We start from the raw sequence: 16278 nt of genomic DNA, 5'->3' as shown, positions 1-16278 counted from the left end.
CATACTTTCCTAAGGATAGCTAAAATCTAGTGAAACCAAACTGTCTTTCAAAAGACACCCAGCCTTACTATTCTCTCAGTTGATTAGGAAGTGCTGTACTATGTTCTCAGGCTTCAAAAGGCAAAGCAAAATACAATGTATGAAAGCCACTCTAATCCTAGGATCTTAGTAATAAGAAAATCCACTAGAGGGAACTAACAATTAGTGAGAATTTTAAGAACATAGCATTGACTAACTTTACAAGATTTTGAAATGCAAAGCCATCCGTCCACTGTTCAGTAAATGAAGCACCATGACGAACTGTTGTAAAATGCCCCAGGCGCAATCTGTCTTGCATGCTCTTCTCTCTGCTTGCCAGCTTTTCCTGTGTGCTCTAATAAAACAAAAAAAATCCCCATATTTAGTAATACTAAGTGTTCAAAGTCAGTAAAAGCACTCAAGGTTTTTTTTTCCTCCAACAAGGAGAGATAGAAGGAGAGAAGATGAAAATACCTGTTATTACTTTACTCCACCTATTCTAATTTCTGCAGAACTCAAACATCTGGAGATGTAGGGAACTGGGGTTGTTTAGCCTTGAGAAGGAGGCTGAGGGGAGACCTTATTGCTCTCTGCAACTACCTGAAAGGAGGTTGTAGAGAGGAGAGTGATGGCCTCTTCTCCCAAGTGACAGGGGACAGGACAAGTGGCAATGGCCTCAAGCTCTGCCAGGGGAGGTTCAGGCTGGACATTAGAAAAACATTTTTCACAGAAAGGGTCATTGGGCACTGGAACAGGCTGCCCAGGGAGGTGGTCGAGTCACCATCTGTGGAGGTGTTTAAAAGACAGGTGGATGAGGTGCTGAGGGGCATGGTTTAGTGTTTGATAGGAATGGCTGGACTCGATGACCCTGGACGTCTTTTCCAACTTAGCAATTCTGTGAGTTGTCAGAATTGGTACTAATGAAGATTTCTGCACAAAACCCCTGAGTTTTGACTTTTGTTTTCCTATAAAGTTTGCTGCTCTTCATAATTAACAAATTTTTTTTTTGTAAATACAGCAAAACTGACAGCATATCAGCATCGTACAGACATGTAATTAAAATTATCTCTGTACCAGTCTATTATACTAGATAAGCCCACTTAGATATCAGAAATAGCGCACCTACTATACTTAGCCTGGAAACTCCATTGGCAGAGCATTTATGTTACAACTTGCACCAAACTGAGCTCAGGAATGCACCACAGGTAGACTTAACTGCAATCAGCTACTCACTTGCAGCAACACAGATGCCCTTCTTGGAACCAGCCACTACTACCACAAGCATCCTTGGGATGTGGTAAATGACTAAGTTTGCCTAGGCTGCTTCAGCACAAGAAGAAAGAGCACTGTGAACACTGCTGACAGAGAGAAACTTCTTTAACTCTTACAAACATCTGCTTCTTAAGAAACGCCTCTGGCCCAAAATTACACACACAGAAAAAAGTGAGATGTGGACAGAATTAAAGACATTTCTGTAAACAGACTTCCAGATTGAAGAGGTGGCCTGCGTGGCCTTTTGCAGAAAATAGCCAACGTGATATTTGCAGTTTGAAGCTGCCCACCTAGCATCATGCTTAACAGAACTGATGCATATTCTCCCTGCCTTTCCCTCATGCTGGAGCTTAAAAAGTACTACAATCATTTACTTATGGCATGCTAGTGAGGAAACTCTCCTTAATTCTCTAACAGACCAGTCTGCACCGTTGCATCTGACAGCAGCAGCTAGCAGCTAGTGTTAGGGAAAAGAACTGGCTGTTTACCTTAAACTTTTCTGTATCGTAATTTGTAATAAGCTGATATTCTATTTGCTTTTTGTTAGATTTCTTTTAAAAATCAGGCTAATTAAAAGATGAGGGAGAGTATTCTTGTCTTTTATCTCAGCCACTTAAGTGTCTCACAAAGAGATTTTATCCTTCTCCCCTCCACAACAGATTATGTTCAGAACATTTTTCATCCACTATAATCTTATTCTTGAAGTTTGTCCAGAAAATTTGCCACATACTAAATTCTTGTCTTTTATGCTTTCCTGGATCTGAATTACTCAAAATAGGAAAACTGCCCTTAAAAAAGGCTCAACATTTTATTTTGCCTATTCAGGCTTACAAAAACACTTACAAAACACTTACTGCTAGATAGAGATCACACACATGAGGTTTCAGTCTCAGAGACTAACATGAAAAGTTACGAGTGAAAAGAAGGAATCATAATGGAGTTCTATAGCACCTTCACAATTTTTATCAAAGATTTTAAAAGCAGTAAACTTACCTTTTCAATGAGAAGCTTCTTGCTCATTGAAATACATTTGTTTAACCTTTCTTTATATTTTTCAAGTAGCTTTTGTTGTTCATCTATTTGTCTTCTAAGATCACAGTTAGCCTAACAAATACATACAAAATAAGAAAAGATATATCAAAACACTATAATTTTAATGAGCTGTCACAGAAAATCAAGGTATCTACCTTTACATGACTAAAAGTAAAAAAAACGCGCGCGCACCTGTGTGTATATATAGAGGCAAAAACTTCATTTCACAGATCCCAATCTGCAGGATGCCTCGTTTCCTCTTTTATTTCCTTTACACTGAGCTGCCTTCTGTATTACACAGCATTCAGCATATAAGTAACGTATAAGAGCTTTTTACCAATCACTTTCCCAGTCCTCCAGCATTAAACCAAAAGTTAAATTTAGCTCCAGATCTTTACACCTGATTGCTGAAGTCATGTGAAATTCTAATGTTTTTAATTTAAAAGAAAACAAGGAATTCACTATGATAAAAGTTCAACTTATCCAAGTAGGAAGTTTAACAAGTTCCCTCACACCTCAATTAACTTATTTAATAAGTTTTATTTAACTTATTACCTTAAAAAAAACCCCCAGCAATATTGTTTAGAACTAATGATTGGAGGAAAGAAAAAAGATTAGGTTTGTCTGTCCCATAGACATGTGCTAAACCAGCCTATGTGTACAATTTTGTAGCCTATGATATACTTGTCCACATACAAACAACAGTAAACAGACTGAAACTCATGAACATGGGGGTTTTTTTGTTTGCTATTTCATACTTCAATATATTACCTCTCCAACACTTCTTTCAAAAGGGCAAAGCTTTAAGATTTTCTTTCTGAAAATAACTCTCAAGAGCAGAACACAGTAGAGCACAAGTTCCTTATTAAAAGTTGTTACTTATTGCTCATAATAATTCCTGCCACTATCACCACCATTCTGAAACCACCACCAGTTGTCCCACTGATAACTACTATTCACAGTAAGAACAACAAAAAACCCACCTGTTACATGAAATTACATTATGAACTTAAGGGATTAATCAACTGCCTGCAAAACAGCATCAGCTCTCTAAGTATGTCTATAAACATACTTAATCACTAACGGGCAGCAACAGAGAGGCAGAAAAAACCTTTGTATGTTTCATTTTATAGACTCCACAGATTTTCAGAAAAAATTCACAAAAATTAAAAACTCGTTTCATCTTTTAACGTAGGTAACAGTAGGGTAGCTTTTAAAAACAAGAATTATTCAAACACTTAAAATACTTGCCTGAGATTCACTGTCCATTGTTCTGAATAAATATCTTTACCCCATCTGTTAACACTTACCCTGAGTAAGTCATCGATACGACCTTCTTTCTTTTCCAAGTCTTGATTTTTATTACTTTCTAGTGCAGCTAATTTCAGCATTGTGAGATCAGTCTAGAAAGAATATTTTTAAATATTTATCCTCTCCTTTAACAATTATAGCATTAGTTTTCTCATTTTTGTTACGCAGAGAAATAAACTACTTTAAAACTTTCAACAAGATCAGCATATCTTATTTTCATGTGTTTTAAAAGACATTGGAGATTCTTATTCAAAAACCACCTTGCTTCTTCATGAGGATGACTGAACAACTGGGATAAACCACTAACAGCGTTAAAGAGTTTCCTCACTAACTGAAAAGTTATTGTTCACCAAAAAGCATATAAAACAGGTCAAGAAGGTACATGTCAGCTAATTCCTTTAAATAATCTATATCGGGTCAACAGGTGAAGTAGCCTTGTTCTGACTAACTTGTGAAAGGGAACAGATCACGTCAGAAATGGCAGAGAGGATAAAATAGCTGCTTTTGGCTTCTGAAAGTCATGACAGAACTACATCTTGATCATTTTGATTAACATTTCATTTTACTTCTTCAATGTCATATTTTAAATGCAGTATGACAACAGCAGCTGTCACTTCAAATACTGCCTGCAAGAACAGCCTCCTTCTAAGATCATACAACAGGTAAAATCTTGAGCAAAAGCCGACCAAAGACATGGTCACCTAACTGCTCATGATGTACAACACGAAGCAGAGCAAGCACAGAATACAAAACCAATCAGAGACATTTAAATTATGAGCCACTAAACTTAGCAGAAAAATGCTTTGACAGTTTGTAAAATGGAAAGCTTTTGAAAGCCTTGAAGAATTTAGAAGTTCAAAGACAAAGAAATAAATGTAAAGTGATACAGAATAGCTGTACTCAGAAATACTTACCTGAGTAATTTTAAAAGATAACTGCTTTGGTTGTGTGATAGGGTGGTCCCCAAAAGCTAATGAAGTAGGAGAGGGACTATTCTGTCGAACCTGTAATGGATGAAAACCAAGGATTTTAGATACAACTGTAATATTTAATTATGAACATAGCCTTGTTTACAAGTCTTGGCAGAAAAATCACACAGAATAGAGAAATAAGGTTTCTTTATTACAGAACATACTACTTGGAGCACTGCATTGAGAATTATCACTATGCTGTTATATATCACTTGCAGTTTAGAAAGGATGCAATATATTCTCTGAGAAAACAAAGATAATCCCTTTTGGAAAACAGACTGTAAGGTTATTTATGAAATAAATAATGGGTTTATGAAAGGCAGGTCCTGCCAAATCAACCTGATCTCCTTCTATGACAAGGTTACCCACTTAATGGATGAGGGAAAGGCTGTGTATATAGTGTGCCTGGACTTTACCAAAGCCTTTGACACTGTTTCTCACAGTATTCTACTTGAGAAACTGCCTTCCACTGTCCTGGACAGGCGCACCCTCTGCTGGGTTAAAACTGGCTGGATGGCCGGGCCCAAAGAGTTGTGGTAAATGGAGTTAAATCCAGTTGGAGGCTGGTCACAAGAAGTGTTCCCCAGGGCTCAGTGCTGGATCCAGTCCTGTTCAATATCTTTATCAATGGCCTGGATGAAGGAATTGAACATAGCCTTACTAAGTTCATGGATGACACTAAGCTGGGAGGAAATGTCGATCTGCTGGAGGGTGGGGAGGCTCTACAGAGGGACTTGAACAGGCTGGATCAATGGGCTGAGGCCAACAGGACGAGGCTCAACAAGGCCAAGTGCAGAGTCCTGCACTTGGGACACAACAACCCAAGCACTACAGGCTTGGGAAAGTGTGGCTGGAAAGCTGCCTGGAGGCGAAGGACCTGGGTGTGTTGATTGATAGCCAATTGAACATGAGCCAGCAGTGTGCCCAGGTGTCCAAGAAGACCAATGGCATCTTGGCCTGTATCAGAAACAGCGTGGACAGCAGTTCCAGGGAAGCAATTGTGCCCCTGTACTTGGCATTGGTGAGGCCACAATTTGAATGCTGTATTCACTTTTGGGTACCCCACTACAAGGAAGTTGTTGAGGTCCTGGAGCGTGTCATTCAGAGAAGGGCTGGAGTTGTGTAGCCTGGAGAAAAGGAGCCTGAGGGAAGACCTTATCACTGTCTACAACTACCTGAAAGGAGGTTGTCGAGAGTTCAGTGCTAGTCTCTTCTCCCAAGTAACAACTGATTGGATGAAAGGGAATGACCTCAACTTGCACCAGGGGAGAATAGACATTAGGAAGAATTTCTTCACTGGGAGGGTTACCAGGCACTGGAACAGGTTGCCCACGTAGGTGGTTGAGTCACCTTCCCTGTAGGTGTTTAAGAAACGGGTGGACAAGGCGCTGAGGGGCATGGTTTAGTGTTTGATAGGAATAGTTGGACTTGATGATCTGGTGGGTCTTGTCCAACCTGGTCATTCTATGATTCTATGAAATGTCTTTTCCAGCCTAGCAAGTCTAGGATTAAGACAATACAATACTGACATAAGGTCATCATAGTCTTACACAACCTTATTTTTCTGATTCTAAGCTTTCACAACTCAAAAGGAATGAGAATTATTTGTGAAGTAGCTACTTCCCATGGGAGAACCAGAAAGGGGAAGTAGTGTAGATAAGAACACAAATCCCATTAAAGAAAGTTCCCAAAACCCACTAGTTTGTGTGAATGAGACTATTTTCAAACCAAATTCCACAATCTCTATTACACTCCATACTGTCACCAAGAAGAAGAGGATTCCTGAATCTGAAGTACATGGAATAAAAACTGAGGTCTCCCACCAGACAAAAAAAAAAAAAAATATCCTTTCTCTAACTGGCAAAATCCATTTGCCCATTCAGAATCACATGTGGGTATGCTAAACACTGAAATCATGCATGTGAGGAAGAAAAAATCACTTAGCATGACCAACGAAGAGAATTTTAAAAGGATACAGGCAAATTAGGTGTCAATTATTTAAAAACTTAAGATTTATCAAAAACTGAGCTTTTGAAGTCCTGACTTAGGGACTCAGTTTCCTCATAAGTTAGAAAAAATCTCCCTTTTTTATGTTAGGCTTATAATAGATGTCATTAGAACATTTATTCAATATTTTACATAATTATTCTGTATTTAAAAATGATGTAAAGAAAAGTCCCAAAGTTAAGAGAAAATTTTAGTTTTAATATTTAACTTGATTTTTTAAATTTTTTTTTTCTGCTGAAATAATTAACTTCTTCCCAGGATTCCTCCCTTTGAAAACTCTTCCCCTGTATTAAGTTTCTTTTCAATTATGCTTATTTCAGACTATGAAAGTATCTCCAGCAGTTATGAAGTTCATAAACTTACAGAAGAAGGAGCGGAATGTGAATTCTGAGGAGATCGAATTGCAGGAGGTACGCCTCGCACTGGACTAGAGCCGTTTCCACCTTGGTACTGTAGAGAAGATATGGCCCTCCAATTAGTCAATCTTCTTATCAAAATACACTATACACCTACTGAATGATACTGCTCATCTGTAACACAGAATCTGGAAATTAGACTGTATTACTATTAATAGCGTAGCCTATGGCCATTTAAAGAAAACAGTGAAAAAAAGCGGCTTTTGTGTTTTAGCTCAGGCTACATCAAGAGACCAGAGACCAGTGCATCTCTACTTCAAAGTTTAATATTCAAACTTAAATAAAGGAAAAAAAAATCCTCTCAGGAGGCCTCTCCATTACAAGCAAAAATTTTGTAACATCCAAAAAAGCTAAAAGTACATTTTAAAGCTAAAGCAAATTTACAAACACACAAAAACCCTACCTCAAAATAGTCACTAATCTTGTGACCACGTGCCCCAATATTCTTTCCTGAAACAAATACATTAATACATTAGAGTTGGTTAAATGAATTACTTATAGATGTGTCTTGTGTTTTTACCTATACTGTAATAATAGCTAAGTCTTACCACTTCTTAACTGGTTTTCTTTGATGTGCTAATATGTGATTTCCCTATGAAGAGATTTAAAGGACTGGCCACAACAAAGAAATTGAGAAAACAGAAATTAAGTCACACTTCAATTCCTAAAACAGATTAGTGCAGATGTAGCAGTAAACCTAGACCTCTTGTAGATAACAGGAAACTCATCTCTCATCCTACAGATACCTTTCATTCTAAGTCCCTCCTATTTTCAAGCACTATCTCAAAGTCCACCCCCTTCCAAAATACCAAATTAACAGAGTTTATTAACATTATATGCTCAAAGTGAGTTTATGTGAACAAATATTCAGCCCAAGGATTTCCCTAGATGCCAACAACAGTGTGGTCAAAGAGGATAACAAGCATTCCCATTCCTCCCAACCTGATTATGAATCAGCTAACTCACAGGGTTATCTATGGAGGCAAGCAGAGCACAATGAGATACTAGAATTTCTTTTACCTTAATCATTATTGAGGCATCAGAAGCATCAATGTGAATTAATCTTTCTTCAACATGAAGACCTGACCCATACAAGGCATTCCAGAGACTGTATCAATGCCTTACCCAATGGCATAAATGCTTTCCTCTATTCTGCCCTAAGGTGACTGATAAATCTTAAGGCCATATTTGTCTCTTGTACAGGTCTGACTATCTGTTAGGAAGCAACTTGAAAACGGACCGTTGTTCAAAGCTTTTTTCCTTTATAGAAAGAATTATTTTGTGATAAGCCAGAAGATCATTAAAAATAAGTCCAAAAACGTCATTTTGGATTTTTTGGCAAACATTTTCAAGCTCTTCTATTGCTCCAGCCCTGAAGACTTTTTTTCTAGTCCAATATGCCTCTATATTGGTACTGCTGCAAAACTTTGTGTCACCAAGAAACACCACAAAGCAACATAAAAATTGGGAAGCCCTTTTTGTGTCGAGACTTAACAGAAATATTTAGATAAAATAATTCAAAGGCCTAGAAGAGCTCACATGTTAGGAGTATGTAGCACCGCTACTGCGTTCTACACAGTTCTTTACCTACCCTGTAATTCTGCTAGTCATTTCTGTCTTCGTGCTTAATTCTCATATAACACTATCAAATTAAAATTTGCTTTAATCCAGATAAATGAGATGAACTGCATTCCTTTTCAGCATAGAAAAATCTATTCTACATCACGTTACAGAACTCTGCACTGAAGAAATACATCAAATTATTTGGGCACAGCCAGTTATGAATAGACTTAGGCTGATTTTATCCCACTTTCCAATTACCTTCATGTTCTAAACAATATTTCTTCAACACTTATGGATTACTTTGCACATTACGAAGTCAAAATCCTAGGTATGCAACATACAAGAGGAGGATCTGTTGTTTCTTTTTTTTAATGCAATAGCAGTATCTGCTGTGTTTCAACTGTACTGTACTACTCCAAAATGCTGCAGTTTCCTAGGCCAGTTCCTTGAGAATACTGTAGTGCAGACTATTCAGTTTCACTGCTGCTGACAGTAAAATAGTAATTATAAGACATTATAATCATACTGTCTATGACAAAAAGTTCCTAAGATTTCTGTCATCTCTAATATCAACTCTCATTGGTAGCAGAAATGATAGACTAATAAAACAATGGAACTAGGAAATTTCATTCAAGTTCTTTGAACAAAGCAGGTCTCTATGAAGCAACATCTAAAAAGAAATTAGTTTGAGTCAAGCTACATAATTCTTCTACTAATAACACATTGTGTCATGAAGACTTCCAGGTATGGAGCCCATTGACATGTACCGAAAGTGACATTTTCTGGATCAGTCAGAAACAAAAAAATCCAACTCATACAGATGTTATCAAAACTATTTCCTCTCCTCTTTTGACAAATTTTTGTCTTGAGGTTAAATTTCTACCATTCACCTTACAAACATTAATATTAAAGAGAGGAACAACAAAAAATATGCTTTGTAAACATTAAACTGGAAATCGGTCTCTTCCAGATTTCCCCATCCCTCTAGGCAACTACACTGTACAACAATCCACAGAAAAGGAAGAATAACATTCCATTTTTAAATATACCTGAAAAACAAGCAATCCAATAATATATTTGTAACTGGTTTCACTCCTACCTACTAAAAAGAAATACAAACCACAAAGGTATTTTGGATAATAAAAGCCGCTACAATTTTTAAAAAGTATACACAGTTGTACCATAGCTGCAAGTCACACAGGCAGTAACGCACGATTCTTATGGGCAATTACCAGCCCAGTTCAGGTTTTACTTGCCCATCCCTTCCAGTAACAAATAGGGGAGGGGTGTTTATACACAATTTATCATTCAAAACCCAACACCAGCATTATGCCAGGAAGAAAACCATTTTTTTTTTTACGGCAAACTGTCAAAACTTTTTACATTATAATTTGATTAAATACATGCAATAACAATCTAATTAATTTACATTTCAGTTTACCTTGGCTGCTTTCACTCTGAGTGTCTGCTTTTCTTTTTCTTCCTCTGGAAGGTTCTGACTGTTTCTTCTCTGGAGTCTATGAACAACAAAAAGAACACAATCCAACAGTAGCTCTATTTGTTGATGTTATTGCTATATTATTGTGGAATAAATTTAAATCTTCATTCATAAACATGAATTTGCAGGGATGTAACTTGGGATCATAGTTAAAGTAGAAAATATGGTCCTTAGTCAATCAGATAAATACAAGCTAGAAAAGATATTTAATAAATTGAGAATTAATTCTTAAGTAATATCCCAAAAGGCAATTCTGCATATTAATTGTTAAGCAACTACAGATGTATATCCATGCTGTAATTTATGAACACCCAATTTAGTTTTTCACTGATGCCTACATTTTACCAAGATCTTCATATTATAGTTGTGGGTGTTTTAAAGCTTAATACTTAGTGAAAGAAGCTCATTGTTGATGGAGTTTTTTCTACACAAAGTTCTAGTGCTTCAATAGAAAGCCAATGATGTTACACATTTGCAGATACATCAGATAATATATATATTTAAATATTACACATGTATGTACATCATGTATATGTAAGTATATAAATGTAGCTCAAGGAAGTCAAATAAAAACATCAATGGTAAGTGAAAAAACACAAATCCACGTTAATAATTTATTTCAGAAATAATATATTTAGTTGCCTAGAAACTACAATCAGCACATACTACATGGATAACAAGAAACGGCTGTGATCAGAAGCATCTCTAAATTGTATTTGCTCTCCCTTGATCTGAGGATTCAAACCAGTTACATCTCCCCAGTGTGAGTTAAACTCTACAAGCTGCTTTGTTTCAAGGAAAAGCTACTGCAGCTGTGTATGTATTCAGGCTCCAAGGAGCCTCATAAGTTGGAGGAAGCATAGAAGCCATTACATGAACGCTGTTTTACAATCAGGAAATCAATGATCCCAAATATATCAGACTAAATTTGAGATCAGTGATAAGATGCTTCCTTTTTTATGATTTTTTAAATTTTATTTTATCATTTCACTGTACTCTCTCAACACAGCAATTCATATCAAAATTCAAATTTCAACCCATCACTGAAAGCATTTAAAGTATGTTTCAGTTCCAAAACCTTCACGTGGATAACTTCAAATAAAAATTTAATACAAATAACCTACTTTGGTGAAGAAACACTTTCAGTTACCTATGATCTGTAGAAAATTATCAGTTTAGAAAAGAACAGTCAGAACAAGAAAGGTCTTCCTTATCTATACCATGTATTTTTTAGAAGCGTTAGCTCAGTGGGTAGCTTCATAACAACAGCTTTGAAAGTTTTACAATTGCATTATATTATTGCATTGTATTATCAGACTACAAATGAAGTTTGAATTACATACATTTTATATTAAATAAAGTCTTCCAAGTAAAATCTGAATCTCTTACAGTGCTGTCACACATTAGCAAACTGTACAACACAGACTTCTGGAAAAGAAGTTCTCAAGACTGTAATATTGTAAAAGCAGGAAGCATAGCTTAGAAATACTACTTTAATAATTTGCAATTACTACCAGGTAAATAGGTAACACTAAGCTATCTTTCCACTAAACTAAATTGAAACTATTTAACCAAGCATTTTAATGTTATTCCTATTTTCCATTTTCGCAGTTACCATTCAAACATGGTCAGTTTTACCTACCATATCAAGCAAAAAAACCCCCAACATTGTTTAAAAGCTAATTAATGACTAAATGGTTAAAATTAAAATTAGTTTCTAACTACAGTGACTGTTGCCTTGTATTTAAAAACCAGACATTTAAAGAGGTTCATACTTTTAAAACCAAAACTCAAATAATTCATAAATGTCTATTTCCTTAATCTCTTCTGATTTCTTTCAGTGTTTAATTTAACCTTCCAAACTAAAAAGTATTAGCACACTAATGAGGTAATTAATGAGGTTACCCAACAAGGTCATGTTCACCTTCTCCAAGTACAAAATTCACATGGTCATGCACAGCGCACATCAATCACTTGAAAATGTTCTCTAAAATCCTTTCTAATGAATGGAATCATACAAATTACAAGAAACTGAAGACTAATGGGGCTGAGGAGTATCCTCTTTTTAAACAAGAATGAAGCTGCTCTAGTTGCTTTAGAAGGATTTACATATAGCCAAGATTATATTTCATAAGCAAGATAAAATAGTTTTGAAGTTATCCAAAGTTAGATGGTAAAGCTATGCTCAAGTTACCTGGAGCATGGTAGATTAGCAAAGCCTCATACAGCACGGTCTTGATCCTAGTTTACCCCTCAATTTTAACGTGCTTCTTCCCCCGAGTTTTCTCTTCACAGTTATAGTTTCAAATCTTAGCTTTTGACATCCTCTTTTATAAAACAAACATTTCCATGTACAATTCTCAACTATTTAATCTCCCTAATAAAGATACCCAGGTAAGTATTTTCATCTGTATAGTTAAATATTTTCTACCATTATCGTAGAACTGGTAACAGCATTACTCAGGGAGGTAGCATTGTGGAGGAAAAAAATTTAAAATCACAAGTAATAAAAGGTGGGGGTGGGGGGGTTGCCTCTCAATACTTACCTCTCCAGTATGCTCAACAGTTACAGGGTTTTTTTCCAGTTGTTAGTATTTGTCATGTGCATAATGAACGAGTTGATAGTTTTCCACAATTACTTTCTTCTAAATCTAACCCCCCCCAAAGCTTTATGACAACAGCAAACACACACAGCAGTCCTGTTCTCCTCCACAACACATTATAAATTCCACTTAGATCAAACCTTTAGTTACTTCTGAAATTACATTAATAATGAGGGTTCTGTATTATTTGGAACCACATCAACTGAACGGCTAAAAGCAAGCAGGGCAGAACATTTAAATAACTAACCAAACTGGACAAATGAAGGTGCAGACTAAGCTGTGCTCCTTTAAATAAGTCATTATCTACAAAGAACAAAAAATACTAGTTGTAAATAAAAGAATGCATTTGTAACCAGAACAAGGAGGAGTAATCTACTTTAATAAGGAATGGTGGGGAAGGCCAAAATATTGGAAGACTACCAAAAGCACTCGTTCACAACATGAGGTAGCCAATTCAGAATTTATCTTAACTACAAGTAGCTAATATGCACTCAAATTAAGACCTATGTGCCACAACAACAAAGTATTTAATAAAATAATGTACACATTGAAAAAGAAACCGAATACTGGTCTGGATATTCAGATCAAACATCCAACTAACTTTTATTGTGCTCAACTGAATCCAGAATAGAGACTAGCTTCAAGTTACCCTGCAGATCCACTTTCACCTCTGTGGAATATCTCAATTAAAACTATTATTGACATAAGCGCCCCTCTTCATGTATCCATCAGATGGAAAAAATAAAAAAGACTCAAGTTCCAATAGTTCTGTTTTCTGCAATCCCATGTGCAAAACATAAAAACAAAAAAAAAAATCACACCAGAAAACCAAAAAGGGGGATGTGTGGAAGCCTGCCTTGATCTGAAAACTAAATGTGAAAGGCTTGCTTACTTTCAATGTGCCACTTAGTGATGAAAGCACAGAATGATGACATGAATCTATCATCACAATCTGATCAGAAACTGACAGCCTTGCTAGAAAGCAATTTCAATGATTGAGATTCACATTTCTGCTTTTTTCCACCCGAAACCTCCTGTAATACAACAGTACTCTCTCAACATCAAATGATGGCGCTCCTTCCTGTACGAGAAAGTCCTTGTATTTCTCTACTACCATCTACAAGACAAATTCCCCATTATTACAAAAATCTTCATTGTCACACTATTAAAAAAAGACACAACACACATTAAAAATCCTACGACCTGTTTGCAATATTAAGGACTAAAGTGTACTTTTTATAGAATTACAGCACATGAGTAACCAGATGTTATTTTAAGAACAAAACTCTAAAAACTTATTAAAATATTTGCTATTACAATTATAATCTCATTTAAGTGAACACAACTGACAACTTCTGAAAATGGGTCAAAAAGTCATATTTCATTTTTCAATGTCATTAGGACTCATCTTTCAGAAAAGAGAAGAAACCTGGAACATTGTGCACTGGAGGACTGGAGGTCCATGCAGGGACTTTCCTAAAAAGAAGTCTCTTTCTATTTCATTATAGAATCCAAGTTTTAGAAAATACATTTTTTTTTTAAATAAGTTATCCCTACCTAGAAGCATGGTTTGAGGTTAAAACACTGCACAGAGACTGAAAATATAGGTCGAACTTTCAAAAGTAAAAGCTTTGGAAAACCTTGTCTCTGCATCTCATGTATACAACTGTAACATAACGTTTTTCTACACCAAGAAGTTATTACATGTATAGTCAGTGTTCTGAGATAACTCGACTACTCAGAGACACGTTTTTCTGTCAAGGAATTGCAATAATGCATCATAACCTTCAGGCTACTGCAGCATATTTCCATTGCAGCACTACATCAGAACTGCATCACTGCCCAAAGTATTTCTAGGAAAAGCCATGAATAAAAACAACAGGCAGACACTCTTCTGGTTAAGAAAATAGTCTATTTACAATTGAAAGGAAAATGCAGCCGGGAAACGCATGAGGAAAAAACATTGCAAAGGGAAGTCATGAAATCACACATACAGAACGTATTACTTATAAGTCATCAGTCTTCGGAATCAACTAAATTCACTTGCTGGTCAGCTCAGCAAAAAGCAAACATCACATCATGCCTCATAGTGACTGAATGAATAACGAGACCTCAAAATAGAGCTTTAACATGCAAAAATAACACTGAAAGCACATTCCAAACAGCTCTCCTCTGGCATGACACATACTGAAACACAGGTCTAGCCTGAGCTAGAAATACACTCTTGCTTACAATGGGTATAATCTCATCAATATGTGTGTTGTACACAAACAAAACTGTCAGAGGGACTCACTGACCCCAAAACAGCTGAACTGTAAGAGCTGCATTAGTGTCACTATAGCAATGCTGATCACCAAGAGGAACATCATCTACTCCAGGGAAGCCCGCACACTGCACTTTAAAACCCAATACATCTTTTTTTTGATTATGAAGTGGTACTAGGTAAGAAAATACACAGTGACTACTGCAGCTTTTACAAATGCAGGTAATCGGTACTGTCTGACCGTGGAGTAAATCCAGATTTTTAAAGAAAACACAGCAAACTAGTTTATAGGGTATTTCCAAAGATGCAGCCAAAGACTAGTCAAAGTTTATCTATGCTGACGAAAACCTTATTACTTATTAAACAAAAGACAGCACATTTTAAGCATTTTCAGCTTCAAAAGCTGTAAGTATCCCCACAGCACAATTACATAGATAATGAAGAAGCAGAAGCGGCTAGTTTCATGATCAAAAGTACAAAGAAACTTTTATGAAGTCCTGTTTCCTCCTCCAAGAGATGGTATCTATCAGTAATATAGGCTTTTTCTTATCTAGATGTGTATTTTGCATTTTACTTTAAAAGCTTCTATATAAAAAAGGTATCAAAGTAGACTATAAAATCATGATTTGTCAGCAGTAAAATTTTGAGTTAATAATGAATTTGTCCTGTATACTTACCTCTGATTCTTTATCACTTAAAGATCCCAAGCTTCCAAAACTGTGATTTGAACTTTCGTTATTTGTTGAGGCCTATAAAGAGAAATAAAATACTAAATATTATATACAGATTTATAAAATAGCTAAAAGACTATTATCACTCAATTATAACAAGTAATAGTAATAAAATTTCATGCTTGCAAGAAGTTGATTAACTATACAGCAGTTGTGACTTGCAAGGGAGACAAGAAGTTTGACAGGTGGATGTTTTGACAAGGCACAGAGAATTCTGTATTTTGATAGCTTTTAAACCAAGAAAAACTCTACAACATTAAAAAAATGTTTCAGCCTTATTTAGGAACAGCAAAACATCCAATGAAAAACCCTACCAAGTGGTTCCACAGAATAAGCTAATAAAGTCACTATTGCTTAAAGTGCTGGAGACAACTAAAACTCTTTATTTTTCAAAGAAAAAGGGGTTTAATTTTCAAGACAGACATTAGGTTACTGCAGAGATTTTTTTTTTAATCCATTCAATGACAGAAAATTACAACCTATTGAAAATATTATTCTATGTTCTTAAACCATTTCTCCTAAAGTATCAAATGTAGACTATGGAGAAAAAAAACTGTGAAATACTCCCAAGTTACAATTTTTACTCAGAGATT

At 35.9% G+C, this 16278-nt stretch overlaps 1 protein-coding gene across 1 annotated transcript in view; it reads right to left on the bottom strand.

Moving 5' to 3' along the window:
- TLK1 (tousled like kinase 1) overlaps positions 1-16278 on the bottom strand; it is a 71427-nt gene that overhangs the window by 27693 nt on the left and 27456 nt on the right. The window contains exons 3-10 of the mRNA XM_069861136.1: positions 15632-15703; positions 10032-10107; positions 7431-7477; positions 6975-7061; positions 4548-4637; positions 3633-3725; positions 2284-2394; positions 237-373 (exon numbers count right to left, since the gene is read on the bottom strand). Of these exons, the coding sequence (XP_069717237.1) occupies positions 237-373; positions 2284-2394; positions 3633-3725; positions 4548-4637; positions 6975-7061; positions 7431-7477; positions 10032-10107; positions 15632-15703 (713 nt within the window). The remainder of the gene's footprint in view (positions 1-236; positions 374-2283; positions 2395-3632; positions 3726-4547; positions 4638-6974; positions 7062-7430; positions 7478-10031; positions 10108-15631; positions 15704-16278) is intronic.

Source organism: Phaenicophaeus curvirostris, chromosome 7 (genome assembly GCF_032191515.1).
Source record: "Phaenicophaeus curvirostris isolate KB17595 chromosome 7, BPBGC_Pcur_1.0, whole genome shotgun sequence".
Classification (NCBI taxonomy): Eukaryota; Metazoa; Chordata; class Aves; order Cuculiformes; family Cuculidae; genus Phaenicophaeus; species Phaenicophaeus curvirostris.
Note: the sequence above shows the minus strand (reverse complement) of the source record. Positions and strands in the feature narration are given on the sequence as shown.